General features: G+C 36.8%; 3 protein-coding genes across 4 annotated transcripts; 1 reads left to right on the top strand and 2 right to left on the bottom strand.

Annotated features, from left to right (window-relative positions):
- Window positions 1-2,317: 2,317 nt before the first annotated feature.
- Window positions 2,318-4,266, top strand: LOC131542737 (corticosteroid-binding globulin-like). The gene is given in 5 exon segments (XM_058779683.1): window positions 2,318-2,839; window positions 2,842-2,907; window positions 3,219-3,493; window positions 3,606-3,750; window positions 3,868-4,266. Coding segments are annotated over 5 exon segments (1,200 nt in total). The 3' UTR covers window positions 4,060-4,266.
- A 5,502-nt stretch (window positions 4,267-9,768) lies between these two features.
- ptger3 (prostaglandin E receptor 3 (subtype EP3)) lies at window positions 9,769-17,344 on the bottom strand. Its single transcript, XM_058779167.1, has 2 exons — window positions 15,736-17,344; window positions 9,769-14,674 (listed from the first exon to the last, which is right to left on the bottom strand). The coding sequence occupies exons 1-2, from the start codon at window positions 16,588-16,590 to the stop codon at window positions 14,327-14,329; spliced, it is 1,203 nt and encodes a 400-aa protein (XP_058635150.1). The 5' UTR covers window positions 16,591-17,344; the 3' UTR covers window positions 9,769-14,326.
- A 255-nt stretch (window positions 17,345-17,599) lies between these two features.
- On the bottom strand, window positions 17,600-23,702 carry zranb2 (zinc finger, RAN-binding domain containing 2). Of its 2 annotated transcripts, XM_058779948.1 has the most exons (10): window positions 23,441-23,702; window positions 22,802-22,854; window positions 22,542-22,650; window positions 20,774-20,856; window positions 20,595-20,671; window positions 20,319-20,480; window positions 19,955-20,091; window positions 19,508-19,579; window positions 18,817-18,969; window positions 17,600-18,603 (listed from the first exon to the last, which is right to left on the bottom strand). In XM_058779948.1, the coding sequence occupies exons 1-10, from the start codon at window positions 23,494-23,496 to the stop codon at window positions 18,549-18,551; spliced, it is 957 nt and encodes a 318-aa protein (XP_058635931.1). In that variant the 5' UTR covers window positions 23,497-23,702; the 3' UTR covers window positions 17,600-18,548. The 2 variants fall into 2 exon arrangements, with proteins under 2 accessions (XP_058635931.1, XP_058635929.1); XM_058779946.1 differs by having other exon boundaries at window positions 17,600-18,969.
- Window positions 23,703-24,233: the final 531 nt, after the last annotated feature.

Raw genomic sequence — 24,233 nt, 5'->3', positions numbered from 1 at the left:
TGAGGGAAAGTGAAAATACAGGTAACCAATTAGTAATTAATAAAGAACTATCAAATAATTCTGCAGGACTTATTTCGAACCTGAAACAGTACGCCTATTCTAAAGTGAGAATATTGGGAACCCATTTGTAATTAATAAAGCATTATTAGATAATTCGCCAAGAATTACTCAAAGCAAAAATATAGAGAACCCATTAGTAATTAATATTATTTATTAATATTATTTATTAATAACCCATTAGTAATGAATAAATAATTATCAAATAATTCTGCAGGACCTATTTCGAACCTGACCTATATTTCGACCTATTTCGAACAGTACGCCTATTCTAAAGTGAAAATATTGGGAACCCTTTAGTAATTAATAAAGAATTATTAGATAATTCAGCAAGAATTACTTAGAACCTGAAACAGTATTCTAAAGTGAACATATTGGTAAATAATAATTACTACATCATTTTGACTCAAATCAAACTTACACTCTAAAAAAACCTATAATAAACCTTTTTAACATTTCTTAATACAGCATATTGTATTCTATTTTTACATGTACTGTATACTGCCCACATTTAAACTAATTTAACAAACATTTTATAATCAAAAGTTAAACATTTAAAAGCAATTCAAGTGTAATCAACTGGTCTCCTCGGTAGTGGTGCTGGATCTTGTGCGGGAGCTGGGCTCAGGGAAACTGCAGACCACCGCTCTGCGTTTCACTCATAGTTTAACTTACTGGACCCCCTGCAGTTTGCTTACCGAGCAAACAGGTCTGTGGATGATGCAGTCAACATGGGACTGCACTTCATCCTGCAGCATCTGGACAAATCAGGGACTTATGTGAGGATCCTATTTGTGGACTTTAGTTCGGCCTTCCAACACCATCATCCCAACACTCCTCCAGACCAAACTAACCTAGCTCTCTGTCCCTAGCTCTATCTGTCAGTGGATCTCCAGCTTCCTGACAGATAGGCAGCAGCTAGTGAGACTGGGGAGATTCACGTCAAACACCAACGCTGGTGCCCCTCAGGGATGTGTTCTCTCCCCACTGCTCTTCTCCCTCTACACCAATGACTGCACCTCTCAAGACCCCTCTGTCGAGCTCCTGAAGTTCACAGAAGACACTACAGTTATCGGCCTCATACAGGATGGTGACGAGTCTGCTTACAGACAGGAGGTTGAGAAGCTGGCTGTCTGGTGCAGTCTTAACAACCTGGAGCTCAACAATCTCAAAACAGTGGAGATGATCGTGGACTTCAGGAGAAACCCTGCACTCTCCCCACTCACCATCATAGACAGCACTGTGACTGCAGTGGAGACATTCAAGTTCCTGGGATCCATCATCTCTCAGGACCTGAAGTGGGACACTCACATCGACTCCATTGTAAAAAAGGTCCAACAAAAGTTGTACCTGCCATAGGAGCTGCTGAAACAGTTCTACATAGCCATCATCGAGTCTGTTCTGTGCACATCAATAACTGTCTGGTTTGGTTCAGCTACAAAATCAGACATCAGAAGACTACAGAGAACAGTTCGGACTGCTGAAAGGATTATTGGTGCTCCCCTGCCCTCCCTCCAAGAATTGTATACATCCAGAGTGAGGAAAAGGGCTCAGAAAATCACTCTGGATCCCTCACATCCAAGTCACCCCCTTTTTGAACTTTTGCCATCTGGCCGGCGCTACAGAGCCCCAAATACCAGGACAGCCAGGCACAAGAACAGTTTCTTCCCCAAGGCAATCCACCTTATGAACAATTAAATGTTCCCCACATTATGCAATAAAAATGTGCAATAACCTTATATTTATTTGTTACCACCTCCATCCTAGCACATCCCTGCATTTCATTCTATTCTATTCCATTCTATCATCTATAGCACAACTGCACATACAATTTATTTACTTTTCAATTTTTGTCTATTTATATTTACATACGTGTATTTTTTATTCTCATCTTATTTTTATTGTCTCTGTGTACTGGAAGCTTGTGTCACTAAAACAAATTCCTTGTATGCGCAAGCATACTTGGCAATAAAGCTCTTTCTGATTCTGATTCTGATTAGTTAACACATCTTGCTTAGTAGTTTATAGTAGTGAGTTAAGTGTTAATGAATAATTACCTGTTAGTTCATCAATAATTCCTTACACAGTGAGTAAGAAACAGTATTCTAAAGAGTTACCGAGTGGAAAATAGGTTGAAGGAATTACGAACAGTTGTTCTTTGTCAATATGTTAAACTGTCTTGACAATTTGCTGTGTTTCTGTCAATATAATGTTGGAAAACTCTTTCTGTTCATTTACCTCAGAGCCTTAAAATGAGACCATGGGAAGAAACATCATATATTTGTGGATTTGTGTTTTTGCTTTAGTTCATGGGAATCAAGAAACTTTACAACAACCTCCCATCAGCGATAATCTCCCATCATTGATAAAGATGAACAATGATTTTGCTTTTCACCTGTACAAGAGGCTTGCAGAAATGCCTGATTATCAGTCCAAGAATATCTTCTTCTCTCCCTTCAGTGTGTCCATGGCCCTTTCTGAGCTGTCTTTAGGAGCTGGTGGTGAATTCAAAAAGCAGTTTCTCAGTGGCATCGGCCATAACAGCTCGGTCTTCAACACTGAAGAAATGCACCAGATGTTCCACAGTCTCCTGGAAGAAATCAACCAGAGGACAGGGGTGGACATTGATATCGGTAGTGCTCTATATGTCAGCGACAAACTAAAGCCCCTTCCTGAGTTCTTGGTGAAGATGAAGGAGTTTTACCACTCTGATGGCGTCACTGTGGATTTCAGTGTCAAAGAAACACTGGATAAAATTAAAATGTATGTGAAGGAAAAAAACACATGGGAAAATCTGACACTTTGAAGTTTCTTCTCACTTACATATATTTTCAAGGTAAACACACACACATACACACACACACACACACACACACTTGTTTCACTATCCTTGTGGGGACATTCATAGGCGTAATAGTTTTTATACTGTACTTACTGTATGTGCTATTGCCCTACACCAACCCTACACCTAAACCTACCCCTTACAGGAGACTTTCTGCATTTTTAGATTTTCAAAAAACGTAATTCTGTTTGATTTATTAGCTTGTTTGCCCGTGGGGACCTCAATTTAGGTCCCCACCGTGACACGAGTCCCCATGAGTCTGTGTGTATTCAGGTTTAAGTCCCCACCTGAATAGAAAAACAAGTACACACGCACACACACACACACACACAAACACCCCCATCAAAATACATTTCATGTGGATGCTGAGACCACAGTTCCAGTACAAATGATGCACCAGTACGCATCCCTCAAAATTTATTATGATGCCGACCTCACTTCTAAAGTCCTCTGTCTAGACTACAACCACTCTTTCTCCATGTTTCTGGCTGTCCCACATATTGACATATTTGTTGAAGCTAAGACCATCAAAGATCTTGAGATGGCCATCTCTAGACAGCACATTGAAAAGTGGAGGACAGCTGTCAGAAAAAGGCTGGTTGCCATAATTATTTAATGTCATAAAAACTATTTTAGATGTTCAAATGTTTATAAGTTCAATATCTCCAGATGGACCAGCCAGTTGTCGATTTCTCTTGTCCTTCAGAAAAGTTAAGATCTATGTTCCCAAGCTCTCTCTGAAAACATCATATTCCCTGAAAGATATTTTGAAAGGACTGAGAATGGCTGATATGTTTACAAATAAAGCCAACTTCATGGGAATTTCAGAGGAAATGATCTTTATTTCAAAGGTAAAGTTTCTAGATCACTTTCTAAATTATGATTTAAAATTAACCGAAGATATTTAATATACTATTCAATATAAAAAATATAAATTTTTAAGAGGAGTCACTTTGATTCACTTTCAGGCTTTGCATAAGGCCACTCTGGATATAGATAAGAAAGGAACCACCGCAGCAGCAGTGACAAGAGTTTCATTCGGCCCACTGTTCTACAACCCAATGTTGTCTTTGCATTTTGACAGTCCATTCATGATCTTTTCTTTGGAAAAGTTGTCAATCCGGCGGAAAAACAGTAATGTGACATTCAAGATCTCATGACAACATTAGCCAGCAGGTGGCCATGACTTAAACATTATTTTTCTGACTCTACAGTTTGCATATGTTGATACAGGACAGAGGTACTCAGTCTTCTAGAGGTTCACCTTCCTGCAGAGTTTAGTTCCAATGCACATCAAACACCTGAACAAGCTTATCAAGGTCATTGGATTTACTTGATTGCAATGGCAGGAAAGTGGACCTGCAAGACCGAGTACTGACAGGCAGGTTGCTAGATCTGTTTCCTCTGATGAATGCTGGCCATTTGTTATAAAACAGCATGTGCTGGTTAGGAATTTGTTGAAGCATGACAGCTGGTTTGAGCTGGTTTAAGCTGGTCCTTAGCTGGTCATGAGCTGGTTTAAGTTGGTCATGTGTGCTGGTCCTAAGCAACTAGCTCCTGCTCAGGACCAGCTCATAACCAGCTCAGGACCATCTTCATGACCAACTAAGGACCAGTTTAAACCAGCTCAAACCAGCTGCCATGCTTTGAAACATACCTAACCAGTATGCTGTTTTTTTCAACAGGGAATATGCCTAACTGGAAAGAGGTGTTGTAAAAACTTAAGTAAAATTCAAATAATGGCAAAACTGCCCTTTGTCTTACATTAGTTTCATACAAAAAACATTCTTTTGAACGAATACATTCATATTTTAACATGGCTATATGCACAAAAATACTTGCTTAGAATCTCGTAACTCAGAAGTGTACAGCCATTCAGCAACAAGTTTGCGCCCTTGCCTGTTGTCAAGATGACAAAACTGTAGAGACTAATACAAGCACAAACAGAATCAGTCAGAAGCAGCTCACTGGAGAATGGAGGTCCAGTATTACTCCAATTTGAAAACTAACACTGGATTGGCACAACTTGGCTCAAACAACACATTCCCTTGGAATCATCCTAATGTCCCTCCCTGTTATGGTGCACATGAGGTCAGCCGCCTGTGCCTACGATTCTTCCCATGTGATGAAAAATTGAATAGAGGCAAGATCAACAAATTATGCAAGTTTGATTGCAACATAGCAACTTTAAAGGAATTTTCTAGTTCTTTGCAGGTTTTATTAGCCAGTTTTAAGAGTAGCATTTACAGTACATGTGGTCTTTTGGCAGCTCAATATTATTGTATAGTTTAAATATGCCAATTATTAACAATAAAATAGATTTATTTTTTAAACAAAGGTTAAATGTTTAACTAATGTTAAATGTAAAATTATAAAATAATTTCAGCTCAAATCATAATGTTAAATTATATAATGAAAATTATAAAATAATTGAATTTCAACTCAACAAGGTTATATTTTGTTATAATGACTTGTTGACTGTAGACATTATTATCGCACTCATTGGACGGTTGCCAAATATATAAATACGTGGCAGTGTTTCCCCTGCTATTATTTATGTTAGGGGGGCTGCCGCTAAGTTAATCATGTTAATTTTATTTCATTTTATTTTCTCTATAGTGCCAGATCACAACAGAATTCATATAAAGTTACATTTCCTATAGAACAGGTCTATACCTTGTTCTTTTATTAAACAAACTCATTAATTAATTTTCATTAATTAAAAGATAAATTAAATGAATGTTTTATGCCTTAAAAATTGAAAATACACAACACAGAATTTCTGAGGGAAAAGAAAATCATAGGGGTATTGTGAGAATAAATGAAACTTGTTTTTATGCTTTCAAATAATTAGACATGCTAAAACAGAATTTGGTAACAATAAAACATAAGATTGGAAAAAATTTGACAGGGCCCTAAACGTAATTTTTGTTAAACTTTTAATAAATTGATATTAAATTGTTTAAGTTTCATGATTTTAATTAATTAGACATGCTTTTTGATAAATACCGAAAACCTAGAGGGACACTGTGTGGACATGGAATATTGATATTGATTTGAAAACTGTTTACCCTGTATGCTTTTGATAAGGGAAAAAAATTCATTAGATAATATATAAAATAATCTGTCAAAAAACAAGACAAAACATTAGAACAATATTAGTTTAATAATAAAGTCAGCATGAAGAGGAAACTGCAACTAGTTTCTTCATATTAAAGTGAACTGGCTTCTCAAATGAGAAAAAAATGTAGGGCAGCACTTGATTTTGTACATTATAAACTGATTGGACCATTGTTGCTGTTGGATTGTTCTGATTTCATGGTGCCACTTTCAGCAAGTAGGGCTTGCTGCACAACACAAGATCCATGGGGGCGTGGACGGATCCATGTCTAGGGGGTGGAGATTGGTAGGTTTAGGGGTGGAGATGGGTGGGTTTAGGGATCAGGGGGTGGAGACGGGTAGGTTTAAGTATATGTAAGGTGGGAGGAGTTGGATCTGGATCCAACCGTGTCCCCTGGATCTTGTGTTCTGCAGCGAGACGCTCCTCACTTTCAGTTGCATTGTCATGGATGGACATCAGCAAGTGCACTGAAGAAATGGTGTAGGATTTACTTTGAGAAAATGTTCACTAAGAAATTGCTTGTAAATTTACATGGAATTATAAGTAAATTAAAGTATATTGTAAAATATAGTCTAATAATCACCGTTTTATTTACATTTTCGATTGGCCACAGCTGAACAATTGTGTATTCCAGAGAGTCATATAACAATCAATAGCTAAATGCTTATACGATTAGACTCTGTAAGATAGCTGGCATTTTGATATAGGAACCACCAATGAGCAATTAAATTAAAGTGATGCATGGACTGTTCACGGCTCAGTTGCATTGAGTCTCATGGCACATGAGTCTAATAGCTTTATATTATTTTCATTACTCATGCTCAATCATCGGATACACATCTTTCATGTTGTAATCAGACACACTATACTTGAATGCACGATGAAACACGTTATTTGTTTTTTGCTTCTCTTTTCAAACAGCAATTATTGCATTACATGGAAATTGGAATGCCAAGCTAGACCAGCATTTGAGCAGGCGAGAGGGTAATAATGATATTCCAAGCCAAGGCTATGAAGTCAGACAAAATGGTAATGTGATTAGTTTGTGGTTGTATCAGTCAAATTGACGTTATGGATATGGGAAGAACAGCAGCTATACATCAATGGCTCATTTTGTGCATGTTTATTCCCCACAAATAATGTATAGTGAATGCCTTTGCATATAGACATTACTGTGTAAGCAAAACATGCTAAAAAGTAGAAAATGTTATCAGGGATGAGCAACTTCAGTCCTGGAGTAATCAAACACACGTGAAGAAGCTATGTCTTGAAGATCAAAGTTACAGGCAGGTGTGTTTGATTAGGGTTGGAGCTAAACTCTGCAGGACACTGGCCCTCCAGGACCGAAGTTCTAGAGTGAAAGAGTGAAAAGTGTTAGTGGCTTTGAAGCAACTGCTGCAACAAGCAGCAAGCATAAACTAAGGGTACATTTGTTAGATTATTATATTTGAGTTTCATTAGTAACTGGCCTGTTTTTCATCACTGTCTGTTTAATGAAGAGGCAAAATGAAGCGCATAAAAAACAAACATTCATGTTTAACTATCATGCTAGCACTGTTTAGTCTACTCAGTGTCAAATCTTGTGTAGTCATGGGAAACCGTTTGAAAAATAAGCTTTGCTGTGGAAAAGTTGCTCAGTAACCACAGAGAGCTTTACAGGATGTGCTGTTATATAACCGAATGCTTTGGAGCGTCTCGCAGCGCTCTGAAAAATAAGTCCACCTAGTGTTAAAATCTTTAATTAGATCCATGTGGTCTTCATGTCTCCAATCTGTCCACATTTGTACTGCAAACAAAGAAAAATAAAATGGGCTGAATATTACTTTACAACAGAGCTATTCATCTCTAGAAAGTGCTCTGGAATTTTTGTTAATTGTATATTTTGACTCATTTATAAACATTTTCTGTATTCTATACATATCTAACTGTCTTTGCAATACTTTCAAGAGGTCCAGTCTGTTGTTTCCTGAAGCTAAAGAGGTGGTTTTTAATCAGTGACCAGTGATGTTACCATTACAATCAATGACACTGCAGTGAGTGTAACTGATGGCTGCTGTTTTCTTAGGCTACCAGAGAAGGAAAATATTGACTTTTTGTAAATTTAATCAGTATTTCCACTCACTTACTGCATGATGATGACCCCTACTTTTAATATAATTTACTCATTTTAAGTTTTTGTTGCTTAGGTTTTTGTCATGGTATGTTAAGGGCAGTTTTAGGTCAAAAATGGGATACTAAACCATTAACAATCATCACTTTTGAAGAACTTTAGATGTGTGTGTACTTGTTTATGCTACATTGTGGGGACCCACATTGTGTCCCCATAAGGATAGTAAAACCTGAAAGTTTTGACATTGTGGGGACCGGCCTGCGGTCTCTCCATGAGGGGAAAAAAATATAAAAAATAGTAAATGATGTTTAACTGAAAGTGTAACAATGTAAACAGGTTTTCTGTAAGGGGTAGGGTTAGGGAATAGAAAATATTGTTTGGTCAGTATAAAAGTAATAGAAGTCTATGGAAAGTCCCCACAATTCACAGAAACACACACACACACACACACACACACACGTCTGGTTTGCTGTCCTTGTGGGGACTCTCCATAGGCGTAATGCTTTTTCTACTGTACAGACCGTATATTCTATTGCCCTACACCAACCCTACACCTAAACCTACCCCTTACAGGAAACTTTCTACATTTTTAGATTTAAAAAAAAAAAATAATTCTGTGTGATTTATTAGCTTGATTACCCGTGGGGACCTCAATTTAGGTTCCCACCGTGAAACGAGTCCCCATGAGTCTGTGTGTATTCAGGTTTAAGTCCCCACCTGAATAGAAAAACAGGTACATACGTGTGTGTGTGTGTGTAAGTATAGAGAAAGAGAGAGAGAGAGAAGCTGATTTAGGCCCATTGCAGAGTTACTGAACTGGAAATAACAAAAGGCAAAACCCAAACTGCACAAAATATAATTAACTTAATGTTTATGGAATGTAATTATAAAACTGATGACATTTGTAGATACGTACTTTGTGAGTTTTGTATAAACTAATATTTGTACAATCCCCATGGCAACAGTCTTAACCTCTTAACAGTTTTAATGGACAAAAACAAGCTACTGAGGACAGCATATTAAAGGCTCAGGTATTGGGAAACTCAAGTGATAATGGACATGTTAACCTTCAGAGATTGTTGCATAAATATTACTCAGACGAGGCATCATAATAAAATAATCAAGATTAGTATTTAAGATAACATTTTTTAAAGTCACCACGTGAAAAATAATGAATACTGTGTTACATCTCTGCATCCTGAAACATCTGAGATCAATCAGGATCATCATTACAAATATATATATATATATATATTAACAACTTTATATTAACAAGAATTCAAATATGGATGTATGCTGACTGACCCATAATGAAACAGTGTCTGTTTTATTTGAAAATCTCATTACAGCTCTCAATACTTCAATATGTAAATTGAGGAATCTTAGAATTTTATTGATATTAATGTCTGGCAGGCGTTTTGGCACACGTACAACTGCAGAAAGCCAGACTGCCAGATAGCCATTATCCACATTAGCCGGTTGTGCAGTATGTTGGATCTTCACTATAGCCACTAATGGATTGAAGAGCCTTTTGGTCTCTTATCTTTTGATGCAGTAACTATTTTTGTTCCCTTTTCTAAGGGATCATGTCCCTATGAAACCTGTAGAGATTTATCTCTTTGCACTGAGTTACAATAACTAAATAATCAAGAAATAATGTTAACGTTTTTAAAAAGCATTCAACATTGAGAATTTTATAATACATCTAAGTATATTAGCTACACTGCTTTTAGAGAGAAGATTAACAATAATTATCCAAATTATGTTATTATTTATGGAAACAACCCATGAGACCCCTTTAATCTCATTAAATCTCATTTAATTTTAGATTGCAGTGAACAAATTAAACAATTGCTAATTGACTGGTAGATGACCAGAGGGCATGTTGTCTTGTGTTTTCAATTACAGAAGCAAAGGCAAACTCATTAACACTGAAACAAAAGACAACAATTCTGATTACAAAGCTGATCACAATTCTGTAATTAATGGAAAATGCTCTCATCACATCAAGTGTAAACAGTTAAGAAGAAGAAAAAGAAAAAACAAAACAAAACATAAAAACAGAAAGTACAAAGCATAAATAGGACATAAATATCTTTGCCTGCAGAGATGTGTGAACTTTTGTGTCACAACACAAAAAATTGTTAGCACAGGCGATACGTTTGTACATAAATAGTGGTCATGACATGATCAACAAGTCTTGTCTGATTGTGAACTTCTGCACAAAATGTCAAGGAGTTGTTCGACCCCTTGAAATCTCCACCAATGGACTTCAACCCAGTTTCAAGCAAGCATTTAAGCCAGAGATCTGAATATAAATACAACTTTCATTTAATTATCTATATACAAGTGCTTGTTTTATTTGTAATGTTAATGAAAAGCAATAGTTTGCCTAAAAATGCCTCATGTCTTTACAATCCCACATGATTTTCTTTCTTGCGTGAAACAGCTAAGGCATTATCTAGCAGGATTTCAAGAAAGACATGAGGGTGAGTAAATAATGACAGAATGTTGAGTTTTGGTCCTTTTAAATTAACTCTCATTGGTACAACACTTTAAGGGGAATAAGAGCCAGTCAACTTAAAAATGCATCTTAAAACCTGCCTTCGTTTCCATTCAGTTAGACACTATTGATAAATAAATTCAATCCGAGTTCTTTATTTTTTATTTTATCTCTCAATTTTTTTTTTTTTACAATGTTTTTTAATGTTAATATATAGATGGACTCCCTTTTAGCCAAATAACAACTATGAACATTTATGTATCCACTGACTGAATCAGTGACTGGTATTAGTTATATAATGAGAACACAATGATTTGAACAATTTCCTGAACAAAACTGCAATTTGAAATAATTCCTCAGCAACACAACTGATGGAAAATGTGGCAACCATTTCAAACCATTTGTGCAAAATGTGGATGGGGCGCTTACTTTTACAGAAGCACTTTGGTATACCCCAACCCCCTACCAGATTAAATTATGATAATGGCATGAAACCCAGTCCATCCCAGTGAATGGAAAACACAAGCAGCACAGAATCAAATAATGACACACTTTAGAAACACCATTACAAGGCAAGCACATCAGAGCAGTTAGTAGACATGTCAAACAGTTGCAAGCATATGCAAACATTTCTTATCAAAAACACACAAGCAGCACCACGACCATCTGTTGATACAAGCCTAATGACAGCTCTAGCTGTGAACGGAGTCCCAGAGCTGTACACGTTGTCTTACACAATAAATAAATGTAAAACTCGAAATACATTCATGAAACCCTGTTATTTATAATGCAGACTTGCCACACTTCGTGGCATCCGTGATTTGGCATCTGGTATTAGGACATTCACAGGTGGGTTATGATTTAAAATGATCTGCTGGTGGTTTCACATGCAAATATTACCTGGTAGCTCTTATTGCCTGTACATATGAATTATGATTATGTTCTGTAGTTCCACTTAAAGAAGTACTGACATTTAATTACACATTAAAAATGTATGAAAATCTCTGCATTAAATAATACAATAACAAGAAAGAATCAATTCCAAACTCATATGACTTTCTTTTTCCTCTGGTACATTTATGGGTACATTTTCCCCATCTCTACATAGCAGCAGCAGTTTGGAAAATGGATGAATGGATGTTTTTTTCCATGAAATTACAAAGAAGAGTGACTGGAGCTTCAAAGGAGACTCAAAAGCAACATGAAAGTAGTCCGTACAATGTTTGCATTAATTATATATTTCCTCTGAAGCCATACATTAGTTTAGTGTGACGAACAGATGTGCTTATACTTGAACCTTGAAAGCTCTCCTTCAAAAATAAAACAAAATGGGTTTGTAAGGGCGAGTATGTGATGAGAGAAAAATATAATGAATAAACCTTTCTATATGAAAGAAACTCAGATAAGATGCCTTTGGCAACATAAATACAATGCTCGGAACAGCTTTAGTGTAGACTGTACCACTGTGGACTAAATAGGAATCAGTCATATTCATATACTGAAAGCACTGAATGGTCACAAGTCAGATGTTCTTTATCACCTCAATGCACTGTTGAGACCTGCTTTTGTACTCATGGATACACTGGAACTTTTAATTTGGTAATGAAGTATTATGCAATCATTCTATTTTCCATTGGCCTATTCAGCAGCTTCCCAAGCAGACAACAGCAAGTTAAGCACGACTAGGTGTCTGACAGTGCAGCCTGAGCCACATTCATTTCACTATTAATTAAGTCTCATGTCAGTTTCATTAATTTTACTCTGTAATCGCTGCCTGGGAGCATATGTCAAATGTTAAATCCATTTACAAAAGTATTCCGGTTCCCACTGACAACTGTGCACTTTTGCAAACACCATAATTTCCAAAGCAATCAGAAATCACAGTTTTCTCTGACGTTTCTCTGAGGTTATTATTTGGATTTGCCAAAAGCTCTTTTTGGTAGAAACAGAAAACTAGCAATTTTTTACTCCCTTATGCAATCTTCCAAATGTATTTACTGGTCATGGGTGCCATTTTCACATCCACCGATTTCATAGAGCTCTGACCTCCAGGAAAATACATTACATTGCCTCTTCCTTTTTTCCTAGACACTGCTTTTGCATCTTCCTCGCTCATTTTCTTTTAATCGGCAGGGTGGCGCAAACATTTTTTTAGTGTCATGGAGATTTAAGCTGGTTTCAAAGAGAATGCATTATAAAACATTATTTTTGATAATCTTATTGATCATAATTATTCTTTAAATACAATTCGCTTTTTCCTTCTAATATTGTATAATAAATCACAAACGTATTTGCAGAGTGCCATGAATATAACCTGCAGTTTAGCATAAATGATGATCCATGGGTCCTCTCTAAAACAATAACCAACTGCACAGTGCAAACATATAATATGCTAAGATGATGTTCAGTCACACATGGCAAGATGCATAATTACATATGTGCAACTGAAGGGCCCGATTAAAAGAACAACCTCAAACATCCTTGCCAATAATTTATGTATGTTCAATTAAAATTCAACAAACAAAAATTACTGCATGCAGTCTTATCAGCCGAGAATAATATGAAACAGCTGCGCCAGTCATACCGGTCATTAAATATTTCTCAAGTCAAACTACCTAAAATGATGCAAAATAAGAACAGAACAAAGCTTTAATAGCCTCCTGACCACAACTGGTATAAAAAAAGCAGTTTACACAAATGACTAATCATCATCTGTTGAAATTGCCTTCAGTTTGAATTTGAAAGTCTTTTGGTTTATGATGGCAATTGATATGATCAAGAATATTGCACATAAAAAGATGTAGCACCTTGAGGCACTCGGAGTCAAAAATTGGCTATTAAAATGAACACTCTGAATGGACTGTTCCTAGGCCAGAAAGTATCTCACTAAACTATTAAGTTAGTTTGCATTTTTACCTTTACTTCCCTCAGGAATCCAACTGAAAAACTCAAGCATGGAATTCAATTAAATATTACAGTTGCCAGCATAAAAAAGAGCTCTGCAGGCTTGGCATTGAGAAATGCACACAATAAGTTTAAAGAGAATTTTAGAGTTTATGAGAGGTTTAAAAATGAGCCATGAGGATGAGGAATTTAGAGAAAAGTATTTGAGATCATTCAGTGCTTTACTGCACAATAAACAGCTCTGAAACGTTACATAACAGATCATAAATTAGCATCAAGAACTATTCCTTCATTTTTTCCTTGCAGTTGGCAGGTGAATAAAAGGATTTTGCTATAGTACCAACACTGAATGTAGTTTAAAATAATCAGTCTCCATGGGAGCTGGCAAACATCAGTCTATGATTTCGCTTTTGTTTATCCAAATCAAATTTGCTAATATTGCTGTTGTATATGCAGGATTCCCACACCTTTTGAACAATTCATTTCCATTTGTAACATGCGTGACATTTTCAAATGATTCCATAAGAGTGGGGAACCCTGCATATGTAATTATTTTAAGGTCTTGCCATTTTGTCGCATTTCAAAGCTTGCTGAGTAACCATGAGCAAAATCTCTTTGACTGTGACAACAACACAAGAGTGACGCGTTTGCGTGGTAGCATGCTGACATCACCCTACATCAATACAACAATCCACAAATACATCTGGAAAATTTCCAGCTCATTATTATTCTGACTGTGGGTGACTGCCATTTTATCCTCATTTTGTAAAATTCTGGACCACTATCAAGTCACTGTTCCTCATTTCCCCCATTCAAGTTACTGTTCTCCATGTTTAGGGACTGTTTGTGAACATTATCATTCTGAATGGCCTTTTTATTTAGAGGACACTGAGTTTCCTTCTGCGTGTCCAGTGAGCACTTGGATACAGCGCTGGCCACCTGGCAGAACTTCCTCAGGAGAATCTCTCTCAGGAGCAGGTAAACCCATGGATCCAGAATCTGATTGAGGGAGGCCAGACGTATGGCTGTGAGAAAGAAGTTACAGTCCATCTGTAAGTCCTGGGATGAGAGAGATACAGCAGCAGAATTGCATTGATGCGAGGATGTGTGGGTTGAGATCATCTTCAACATAAGGACCTGCAGAATGGGAGGAGACACACCACAATGGCTATATTATATGAATATTGTTTCCTTTAAAATGAAGAAAAATATACATGTGCTTATAGACTTCCGCTCAGCAGATTTCTGTATAATTCTAAACAGCAGTTATTTGCAAATTTTACACCCCTTCAGGTTTGTTTTTTTAAATATTCTGGCTAATTTTTAGAATGTTTTTAGCTAGCTACCAGTAAATGTTCTGTACTCTCAGTTCCAGGCAATGCTACATTATAAATATTATTTTAAAATAATGTTTAGTATATTGACATCCTGTACTAACTAAAATTGGACAAGTAATTGTGCATTATGCATTTTCCCTATTTCTACATTTAGATTACCTTTGTCGTCATTTAGCACCTAATATTTAAAATCACAATTTAATAACTATTACATTTTATCTGTAGACATCAAAATGAATTTCCGGATTAGGGATGTAGGATAAGGTCATGTAGAATAAGGCATTAATATGTGCTTAATTACTACTAATAAATGGCTAATATTCTAGTAATATGCATGCTAATAAGCAACTAGTTAAGAGACCCTAAAATAAAGTTACATAATTTCCATTTTCATACTCTAGCCTACATGATAACATTAATGCTTAAAATGACTGGTTACTCATTTTTTGTGATGTAATTTTTTCCCAATTTTTTCCCAAAATATGAATTTGCATATTCCATGTGGGCCTAGTTTTGAAATGACATAACTGGGAAGAAATGACAAGACTGGAGACTGACAAAAGAGTCTTTTTTGGATAGAGTCTAGGGAGAAATCCGTGTAAACAGTAACTAATCTCAAATAACTTCTCAAAAACATGAAAATATAACAAGTAGTGGCCCACCAACATGTACAGTACTAGTAAAACACTTATCCTGTGGAGTTCACCTTTCCATAGAAATTCATATATTCTGTTTAATCCAGTACAAATAGCAGCATTTTGTAGCTGGGCACACTTAGGTTTGAGCAGGACTGACACCATGCATGCTTTCATCCGATAACTACAAGTAAGTGTATCTGGCAAAAGCTGATATGATACATACCAGTAGAGGTGACCAGCATGTCAACAGCACACACATAATGCCCATCAACTGAATAACAGTCTCTGTTGTTAACCTCTCCCATTGCTTGGATGACTGGGTCGAGGTTGCCTTCGTTCTGCAACGCGTAACCAAAGCACGGATGGTCATAACATTACACGACAACGTGACCAGCAAAGAAAATATCCCCAATGCCGCAAAAGTCGTGGCAAAAAATGTATTTCCCGTTACGTTCTTGTCACCTGTACTTATAAAGCACCAAGTGCCAGGCCACTGCAAAGTATACTTTCCAACCCCAGCAATGGGCAATAAGGCAAAAAGCAAAAGCAGGCACCAGATGATGACCAGAACCTGCTTGGTCACGTTAGTTTTCATGTATTGCGAGTACCAGTGAGGAGCAGTGATGGCCAAGGCCCTCTCAATGGCCATGGCACTGGCTAAAAAGAGAGGACACAAGCCAAAAGTGGTCATGCACACCCCAAAGAAAGCGCACAGAGTTCCCGAAGGATCCACGCGTTTCCATTTCAGATCTGCTCTGTACACCGAAATGACAATCGGACTTGTGAGCAGCTGGCCGAAAAGATCAGTCAACGCCAACGAGCCGATGCAAAGCAGAAACGATTTCTTCCTTTTATTTTCCTTTTTTCTGTATGCACTATAAACTAGCAGCATCGCGAGAGAGTTTCCGACCATTCCAGTGATCATCATAGTGATGGGAAAAAACACGGACACAGAGCCACAGCTGGCGCTCTTGCCAGTGCCGTCCTGTGAAGATTTGGAGAGGTTCGATTCCCACATCATGGTTCCAACAGTCAGGTTTTGCGGCAGGGCATCTGAAGACTGACATTTAGATGCCATCCTTTTTCAGGAAGTGTGTTCATGGCCACATCAGCCTTTGAAACAGGTGGAGTCCTCAGTGAAGTCCGCTCGACTTCTGTCTCACTTTGAGCGCTCGGCTGTCCGAGAGCGCGCTATAAACACAGAGGAGGAGGGACCCTTATGGAAATGTAAAACATGCTCAGAAAGACAACTGAAAAATAGTGCAAGATACAAAAAGAATATCTTTACTTCAACGCAAAGGAAAAACGTTATTTTATGCAGATAGATAAATATTTAGTTCTTTATTTTTTTTCCTGCTGTACGGAAAATAGTTTGACTTTTATTCCCAAACTAATAGAACACATTCGTTTTAGTATGACTGTAGGAATTGTAAAAAAGGACACTTCTGACCAAATGTAGTTTGTAACAAGCGTTGTAGCGAGAGTGCTTAATAGGCATACCGCCTACGAAAACTTTCAGTGGGTATAGGCCTACTTTTTTAAAAACAGATTTTAGGATTAACTAAACTATGGCTTAACGTATTAAAACACTAATAATTTTGGTAATATATAGGCAAATCTTCAAACAAGGGATGAATAATAACGGTTAATGTTTTATCTTGGAATAATCCACCAGCTCACAGATGGGTTTGAATGCAACAAGTGCCACCTAGCGCACGAAAACCGATCTTTATAAAACGATTATTAGTATCTGCAGTGCAGGTGGTATTTTTGTCCATCAGCAATGGTTAGTAATTCATACACGACAAATAAAATGTTATTCTATAAAGTAGACGAGGAAAGAAACACACTGAATAAATGTTTCTGATTAATGTATAATTTCACAAACATTACTGGAGTTCTCAAGTAGCAGTGTGGGATCATTAAAAACATCGGTCTATATAGGTTTTGATTAATGTAAAATTAGAAGTCTTAGTTTAAAAAGGAAGAGATAATTCAATGAGAAGGAGCATACATTTGGGAGAAAAAGATCTTAAACACTACATCACCCAATGCAGTAACATGGAAAGATAAAAACAATACAACTGTTTCAGATTAACAAGTGTTTATTCATGTTGGTTACAGTTATGTGAATTTAATGAACAGTAAAACATTTTCATATTTTGTACTTCAGAAGAGGGAGAGTGATTATTTCACATGTTCCAAATTTGATTTGACCACAGAAGAGAAAACCAAACCAGTAATTTGTTATCAGTAATTTGAGTTCGTGCACTTGAGTTTATCTACAGTTTCTTGGTTCCACAAATGATAGATCATAAAATTAAGAACAAACAAACAAAAAAAACCTGACAAAAAGGACACACAAAAATTTCACATTTCATCTGACTTGCCAAAAGAAAATAAATCTCTACAAGTATAGAAAAAAAAAACATACTTACCTTTAACGCACACAATTAGACAAGGCAATGTTAAGCCTCAGAGGAAAAGCTCTCTATAAGATGCTGGCATTGCTGAGGTGGTTAAGCAATGTTTAAGCCATCAACATTTCTTGTGAGGAGTTTCATATAAAAGAACTATAAAACCAGCATCTGAGTACTTTTTAAATCAATATAAATGTTTTGCTAATGAATTGGTTATTCTGACAGCAACGTCTGACAATGGATGAATAAAACTACTTTTGCAATATAATTTGCATAATTTCCCAACAAAATGGTTGATGTCCAGAAGATATGCGGCATTTATAGTCACAGACTTGATGTTATTTCTCTATAAACCCAATGACACTAAAGACTTTACACCTCGAGTTATACTGAGATTTGGCTGTCACTGAAAAAAAAAAAAAAAAAAAAAAAAGGCAGAAAACTTTTGAGAAGAGGTTATGTGAACAGGTGCGCAAGTATTTTTTCTTTCATCGAAATCAATGTGAATTCAAACAGTTGGGTAGTTGCAATAGCTCAAAAAACTGGAGTTTGAAAGAAACAAAAACCAAAAAAAAAAAAAACATGCAGTTTTAGAAAGATTCGTTTCTTTTGTTAATCATTTCTGTTTTGAGCTTGAGCCAGAGTGGGATGATCCAGATGAGCCTCTGCGCCTACAAAGAGATAGAAAGAAAGAGACAAAGAGAAAGACCATGACCGATTAAGTGATTTGGTTCTTGAAATCAAAACAAAGCATAAAAAATTTATTGCACAGAGAAAAGCGCAATTTTGTCACATTGTTTCAAAAATGTACTGCTATATCACTGAGCCCTGTGTATAATGCAGAAGTACGCCTGGTATCCAGGACACCATGTGTTACACCAAACCTTTCAGACGAATGCGATCGTGCGCGTCTTTTTTTGCGGCCACCAGAGGAGGACCTGGAGCGACTCCTCTTCTGGCCTCCCTCAGGCGATGATGAAGGCGAGCGAGACCTCTTCTTTGAGGAAGTAGAGCCCTTTCCTGATCTGGAGCTGGATCTTTCAAAGGGGATAAATAAGCATTCCCATGAGGTCAACAAATATCATTACACCGAATACTATAATAACATTATCAAAGGGACTGAAATGGGAGGAAAACATCTCCCAACATCTCTAAATACTAAAACTTCTTAGAAAGACCAAAACTGCAAGTCTGACCAACTGAACTTTCAGAAGATCAAAGCTGAACCTGTCAGAGAAAATCAGTACAACTTACAGCCCTAATTGCCTGCTAGATGTCAGTGTTACCAGATAAATTGAGATCTGAAACACTGAATAATCAACAGCTCCAGAACATTTTAAACAAGCAAAAAAAAGTTCTTGACACCTTTGCGGAGAACAAAAAGGCAAACATTCCCAAAGAGATTAAGCTAAATCTCATTGTTCCTCACAGCACCCTAATTTTATCATTCATTTGTTTTATGGTGATCAAAAGTCGCCTTCTGTTCAGACTCTGAAGGACAAAGAGTTCACTACAACAACCACTGGCTGTTTATACACACACACTCTCCTGGAGAGTGCATGTGACCTCATTCACCTGGAGTTGGACCTGGAGCGAGAGCGAGAGCGAGAGCGAGATCTGGAACTGGATGAGCTCCTGGACCGGGATCTGCAAAACACCGACATCAACAAAAAAAAAAAAGACACAACAAATTTCCAATTTTTCCAAGAAATTTAAAGACCCTCTGGTGAAAACCCAAGAAAAATAAGTGTTAAAAAGATCAGCTTTGGCTTTTTTTTTTAAAGGCTTTAAAACACTTGTCAAGTTGTGTTGATGGCATGAATTACTTATAAATAAATTGAACAGTAATGACCATCAAGTTTTATACTGTCATGTTATTCAAAAAGGCAATTAAAAAATGAGGCAAAGAGGGAAAGAGAAAGAAATTAAACATTAAAACAGAATTATGTGATGAGATTTGAATAAAGATTTGAGCTGATACTGACATTTGCCTGGAGTTACCCTTGACCTGTACCCTTTTACCTGGACCTAGACCGGGAACTTGAACTGGACGAGCGAGATGATGACCGCGAGGAGCCGGAGTGACTCCCTTTCTTTTCATCACTAGCATCCAAATCGTACTTGGACAAATCTGCCTCATCTTCATCATCGTCATCATCCTAACAGGATTAAGATCAAAAGCACATCAAAAACTGTGTTGGTAGGTTCATATATCTGCTAAAGCTCCAAAGATTTTTTTTTACATTGCACCCTATTGCGATTATTCAAATCCATTCTTTATGACTGACTATTGTAGTAATTTTACAATCGACAGTGTTGTCAAAAGTTTCAGACAGCAACAAATTAGGGGACCACCAACATAGAACTACAGAATAAAATCTCTTACATCAAGTTTGTATTTTGAAAGATCTCCGCCTTCCTCATCATCGTCGTCATCATCTTCTTCATTATCATCCTTCTCATCCTTCTCATCCTTTTTTTTTGGTTCCTCTTTCTTTTCATTGTCCTTCTTGGTTTTTCCACGATACTTCTTTTTTATGCGCCCAAACTGTCCAGAAGACCAACAAAATTTTTTACATTTAAGTTTATATGTTAGTAAACTATACGTATTGTGAATATGTCATCTGTGTGTACTTAGAAAAAAAAAAAAATCCTCACAGACCTCATCATACTCGCCATCAGACTCCTCTCGCTCATTGTAGACTAAATTTTCTCTCTCATTGAACCCTCCACCATATCCTGTTACATGCATATGACATTAAACAAAAACTCACAAAGTTGCAGTCAATATGCAAAAACATTCCTGCTAACATTCCATTTGGAACAAAGGCAAAGCTATACCTGTCCTTTCCTCTAGTTTGGCATATTTAGGGGTGTTACACATGTTGCACTCTGATCTTCTGGCCCAGTTTACATTGCCACACCTAGATTTAAAGCAAGAACAAGTATGGCTATTAATAACACTGGTATATTAGGGTCTCAAATTCATAAGCAAGAGAATGAGAAGAGGGCCCTTGGGTTATTTACAAGAGCGGACCAACTGTCAATAGTGGTATGAACTATTTGAGTATCAAAATTGGCCTTCTTTTAGTCCTTTCAGAACTAAACAAGAAAAGGGGTGCTCAACCTAAAGACACTGAAAAAAATAAAAAAAATAAAAAATAAAAAATCCATTCTTGTCATTAATAGCATATAGTCCAATATGGGTTGGATTTGGAAAAATGTAAGCCAGTAATAGGCAACTCCAGTCCAAAGGTGCGTTTCCCAAAAGCAACTTTGGTTGCAAGTTCCATTGTTACCAATACAATTCAATGGATCTTGCAAGTGAAAGTAAAAAAAGTGAAACAATAAAAAAAAACGATCATAGTTTGTTATAGATACTTTTGGGAAACGCACACCAAGACAGCCACTGTCCTGCAGCTAAGCTGCACGCTCGCTTTTCATTTTTAAGTAATCCTGAAGACTTCTGCACCCTTCAAATGGAGCTGAAAACATTCAAAGCACGTGAATGGCAAAGTGAAGTCATATTTACAACATTTTTACGAGTGATCTATAAGATCAAATATATCTGTAATCCAAATATAAAGCTCAGTGAACCTGTATGGAATGGTGTAGATTAAGTTAAATACTCAGCTTTTCATAGTTTGCTTTATGTAACAAAACATTTAGTTGTAATACAATGCATACATAAGTGAAAGAAATTAATACTTTTAATTTTGAATTCACATGTTGTTACTTGGGCATATTGTTGTTCATAATGGAATTATTTTTATTTTGTTCAGGCTTCTTCCATGTTGAATCCAAATTGAATGCATGACTTTGTATTAATACTCAACTGCTTCTTTTTAGAAAGATGATTCATTCAACACATAATACATCCAAAATGTAAAAATATGCAATCTACTCCACAGTACTGCAAAGCTGCAATCTTCTATTGGTCACTTCTTCACATCATACAAATTCGTGGGGCAGAGTTCACCAAACTTGAACTTTGGTATGCAGTGATATTCACATGAGCTTGTGTTTCCTGTCTCCTGCATTCACAAGTCTACAAATGGAAGTCAATGGAACAAAAAGTGTCATGTGACTGGACCCTCGCAGGTTTCCCAGATGCACGTGAAGGCAGCATTTGGTTCGATTTCTCTAGTGAGTGTGATTAGGGATGGTGCTAAACTCTGCAGAACCAGGCCCACCAAAACCACAACTCCACATCTACACCTTCAATGCTAAACAGGAAAAAGTGGTTGAATAAGCAGCACTGCTCAAAAAGCTTAGTGACACGTCACTTTTTACTTCAACATTTTCAAGTGAGTCAACCCCATTCATTGCTCTTCATGACAGGATATCATTACAGTGTGTACATTTATTCTCCTCCATTAAGCAGGTTGAACAGTGTGGGATTCAAATGAGAAGTAAAATATGAAGAAGTTGGAAGGAATGGTTGTCACTGAAACAAATTTAAATGAAATGCTGTCGATGTAGAAGGGTAAGAATGGCTGAAACTTTCACTTCCTGACATTGTATACAACAGATACTTCTTATGATATGAATAATTTCAATGTATTTGTAATGCATGTGTAATGATGTGTAATTTTATAGCAATACCCACGTTTTGCACTGCCAATCGTTGGCACTGAAGAGACCTCTGCTCTTCTCAGCCAGGGTCTTTCCAATCTCTGTTCCCCCTGCTTTCATCATCTTTGCTTCAGTTGTCTTTTCTGTTTAAGGAAAATTGACTAACTAGTTTAGACTGATCATCATGAAGTACTATAAGCATGGTGAATATACTGATACTCCTTTTTGTGACACACCCCTAATATTCAAAACATAATGATTACTATACAAACAATTGTAATGTAATCCACTTACCCCTGCCACATCTGTTACAACTCGTTCTTCTGGCAAAGTTGACATTTCCACACCTAAGATAATACAAAGGCAAAACTAGTTATGTCTCTAGACATTAAAAGCATCATTCAACACTTATGCACACAAAGAACAGGCCAACTCACTGACATTTTCAAAAAATAGTGAGACGTTCCATTGGTGCACAAACTGAGAATAGATGTATGATACAACTTTTTTGGAAAACAGATCAAATAGTTCACACAGATCACATAGCCCAAGGCACTGCAACTACTAATGAAGTTATTTAGCAGCGCACTTAGCAGACTCGTGTACAGAGCTGCCAGCTAATCGCTTAACCTAAGAATTATGAGAGTGCAATTTTAAAAAGTATTTGATTACCAGTGCTCCAATGGGGAAAAAAATGAATATACGGTTTAATTTTGTAAAGGAAAATGAAATGGACGCGTTTAATAGCGGTTACAGGCCCATTCACACACTATAGCCGTGTGCTAAAGCTAACAAATGCTATGCTAACAGAAACGTGTGATCTTCCCTCAGCCAACATTGATTTTCTCAGAAAGTTTACCTTCTAAGTAATGCAAATACATTCTTGTATTAATTATTGGGCTTTTAAATAAACCATTATACAGCAAGTCTTACTTTTTATCAGGACAAATCCAGTCTCCGTCGCTAACGCGAAAACTCTTTCCCGACATGTTCGTCCTCTCAGGTGCCCCCGCCACAATTCCACCGGAGAAATGAAGAACTCCTAATGAGTATTGTTATGTTTTTATTACACCAATACTAGCGTTTGAACCTAAAAGTACGGAAAAACAACACTTTACAGAGTGTGAAAGAGCGTATGCAGAAATACGTGTGCTACACTGAGACACACGGGTTGCGTCTCATTATCTATATGGCTCCCTACCTAGGCCAGTTTTGCACATGATACGCGAAATCTAGACGTCGAGTGTTGCTGTCTAGATAGGTGGCTCGCTAGATTTTGAACCATAACCACAAATTTTGACGTGCAGCAGTACTAGCTCCAATTATCATTAACGTTACATACGTGCAGTGAAATCTAATTAGATTTATTCCTAAAAGGATTCAATTTATCGAAACTACGTGTGACAATTCAAACAGATGATGAAAACAGACGAAAGACATTCATTTTAATTCCCTGGATCATTTCCTTATGAGCCATTTATTTTTCAGAGGCATCAAATAATAATAAAATAAGTCAATAATAACAAATAAGACAAAATATTTTGCCCGAATGCAGAAAATGCATTCGGCTATAAAGCCTATATTATTCTGTATATGCACATGCCAAGTAATACCAATTACAACGACGACATAAGCTATGCAAAAAACAAACAAACAAAAAACAACATCAACAACAACAACAAAAAACACTAAAACGGCCTAAATAAATGCTATTTAGATATTATTC

This window comes from Onychostoma macrolepis, chromosome 06 (genome assembly GCF_012432095.1).
Source record: "Onychostoma macrolepis isolate SWU-2019 chromosome 06, ASM1243209v1, whole genome shotgun sequence".
In the NCBI taxonomy this organism is placed as follows: Eukaryota; Metazoa; Chordata; class Actinopteri; order Cypriniformes; family Cyprinidae; genus Onychostoma; species Onychostoma macrolepis.
This window is presented reverse-complemented; position numbering and strand designations above follow the sequence as displayed.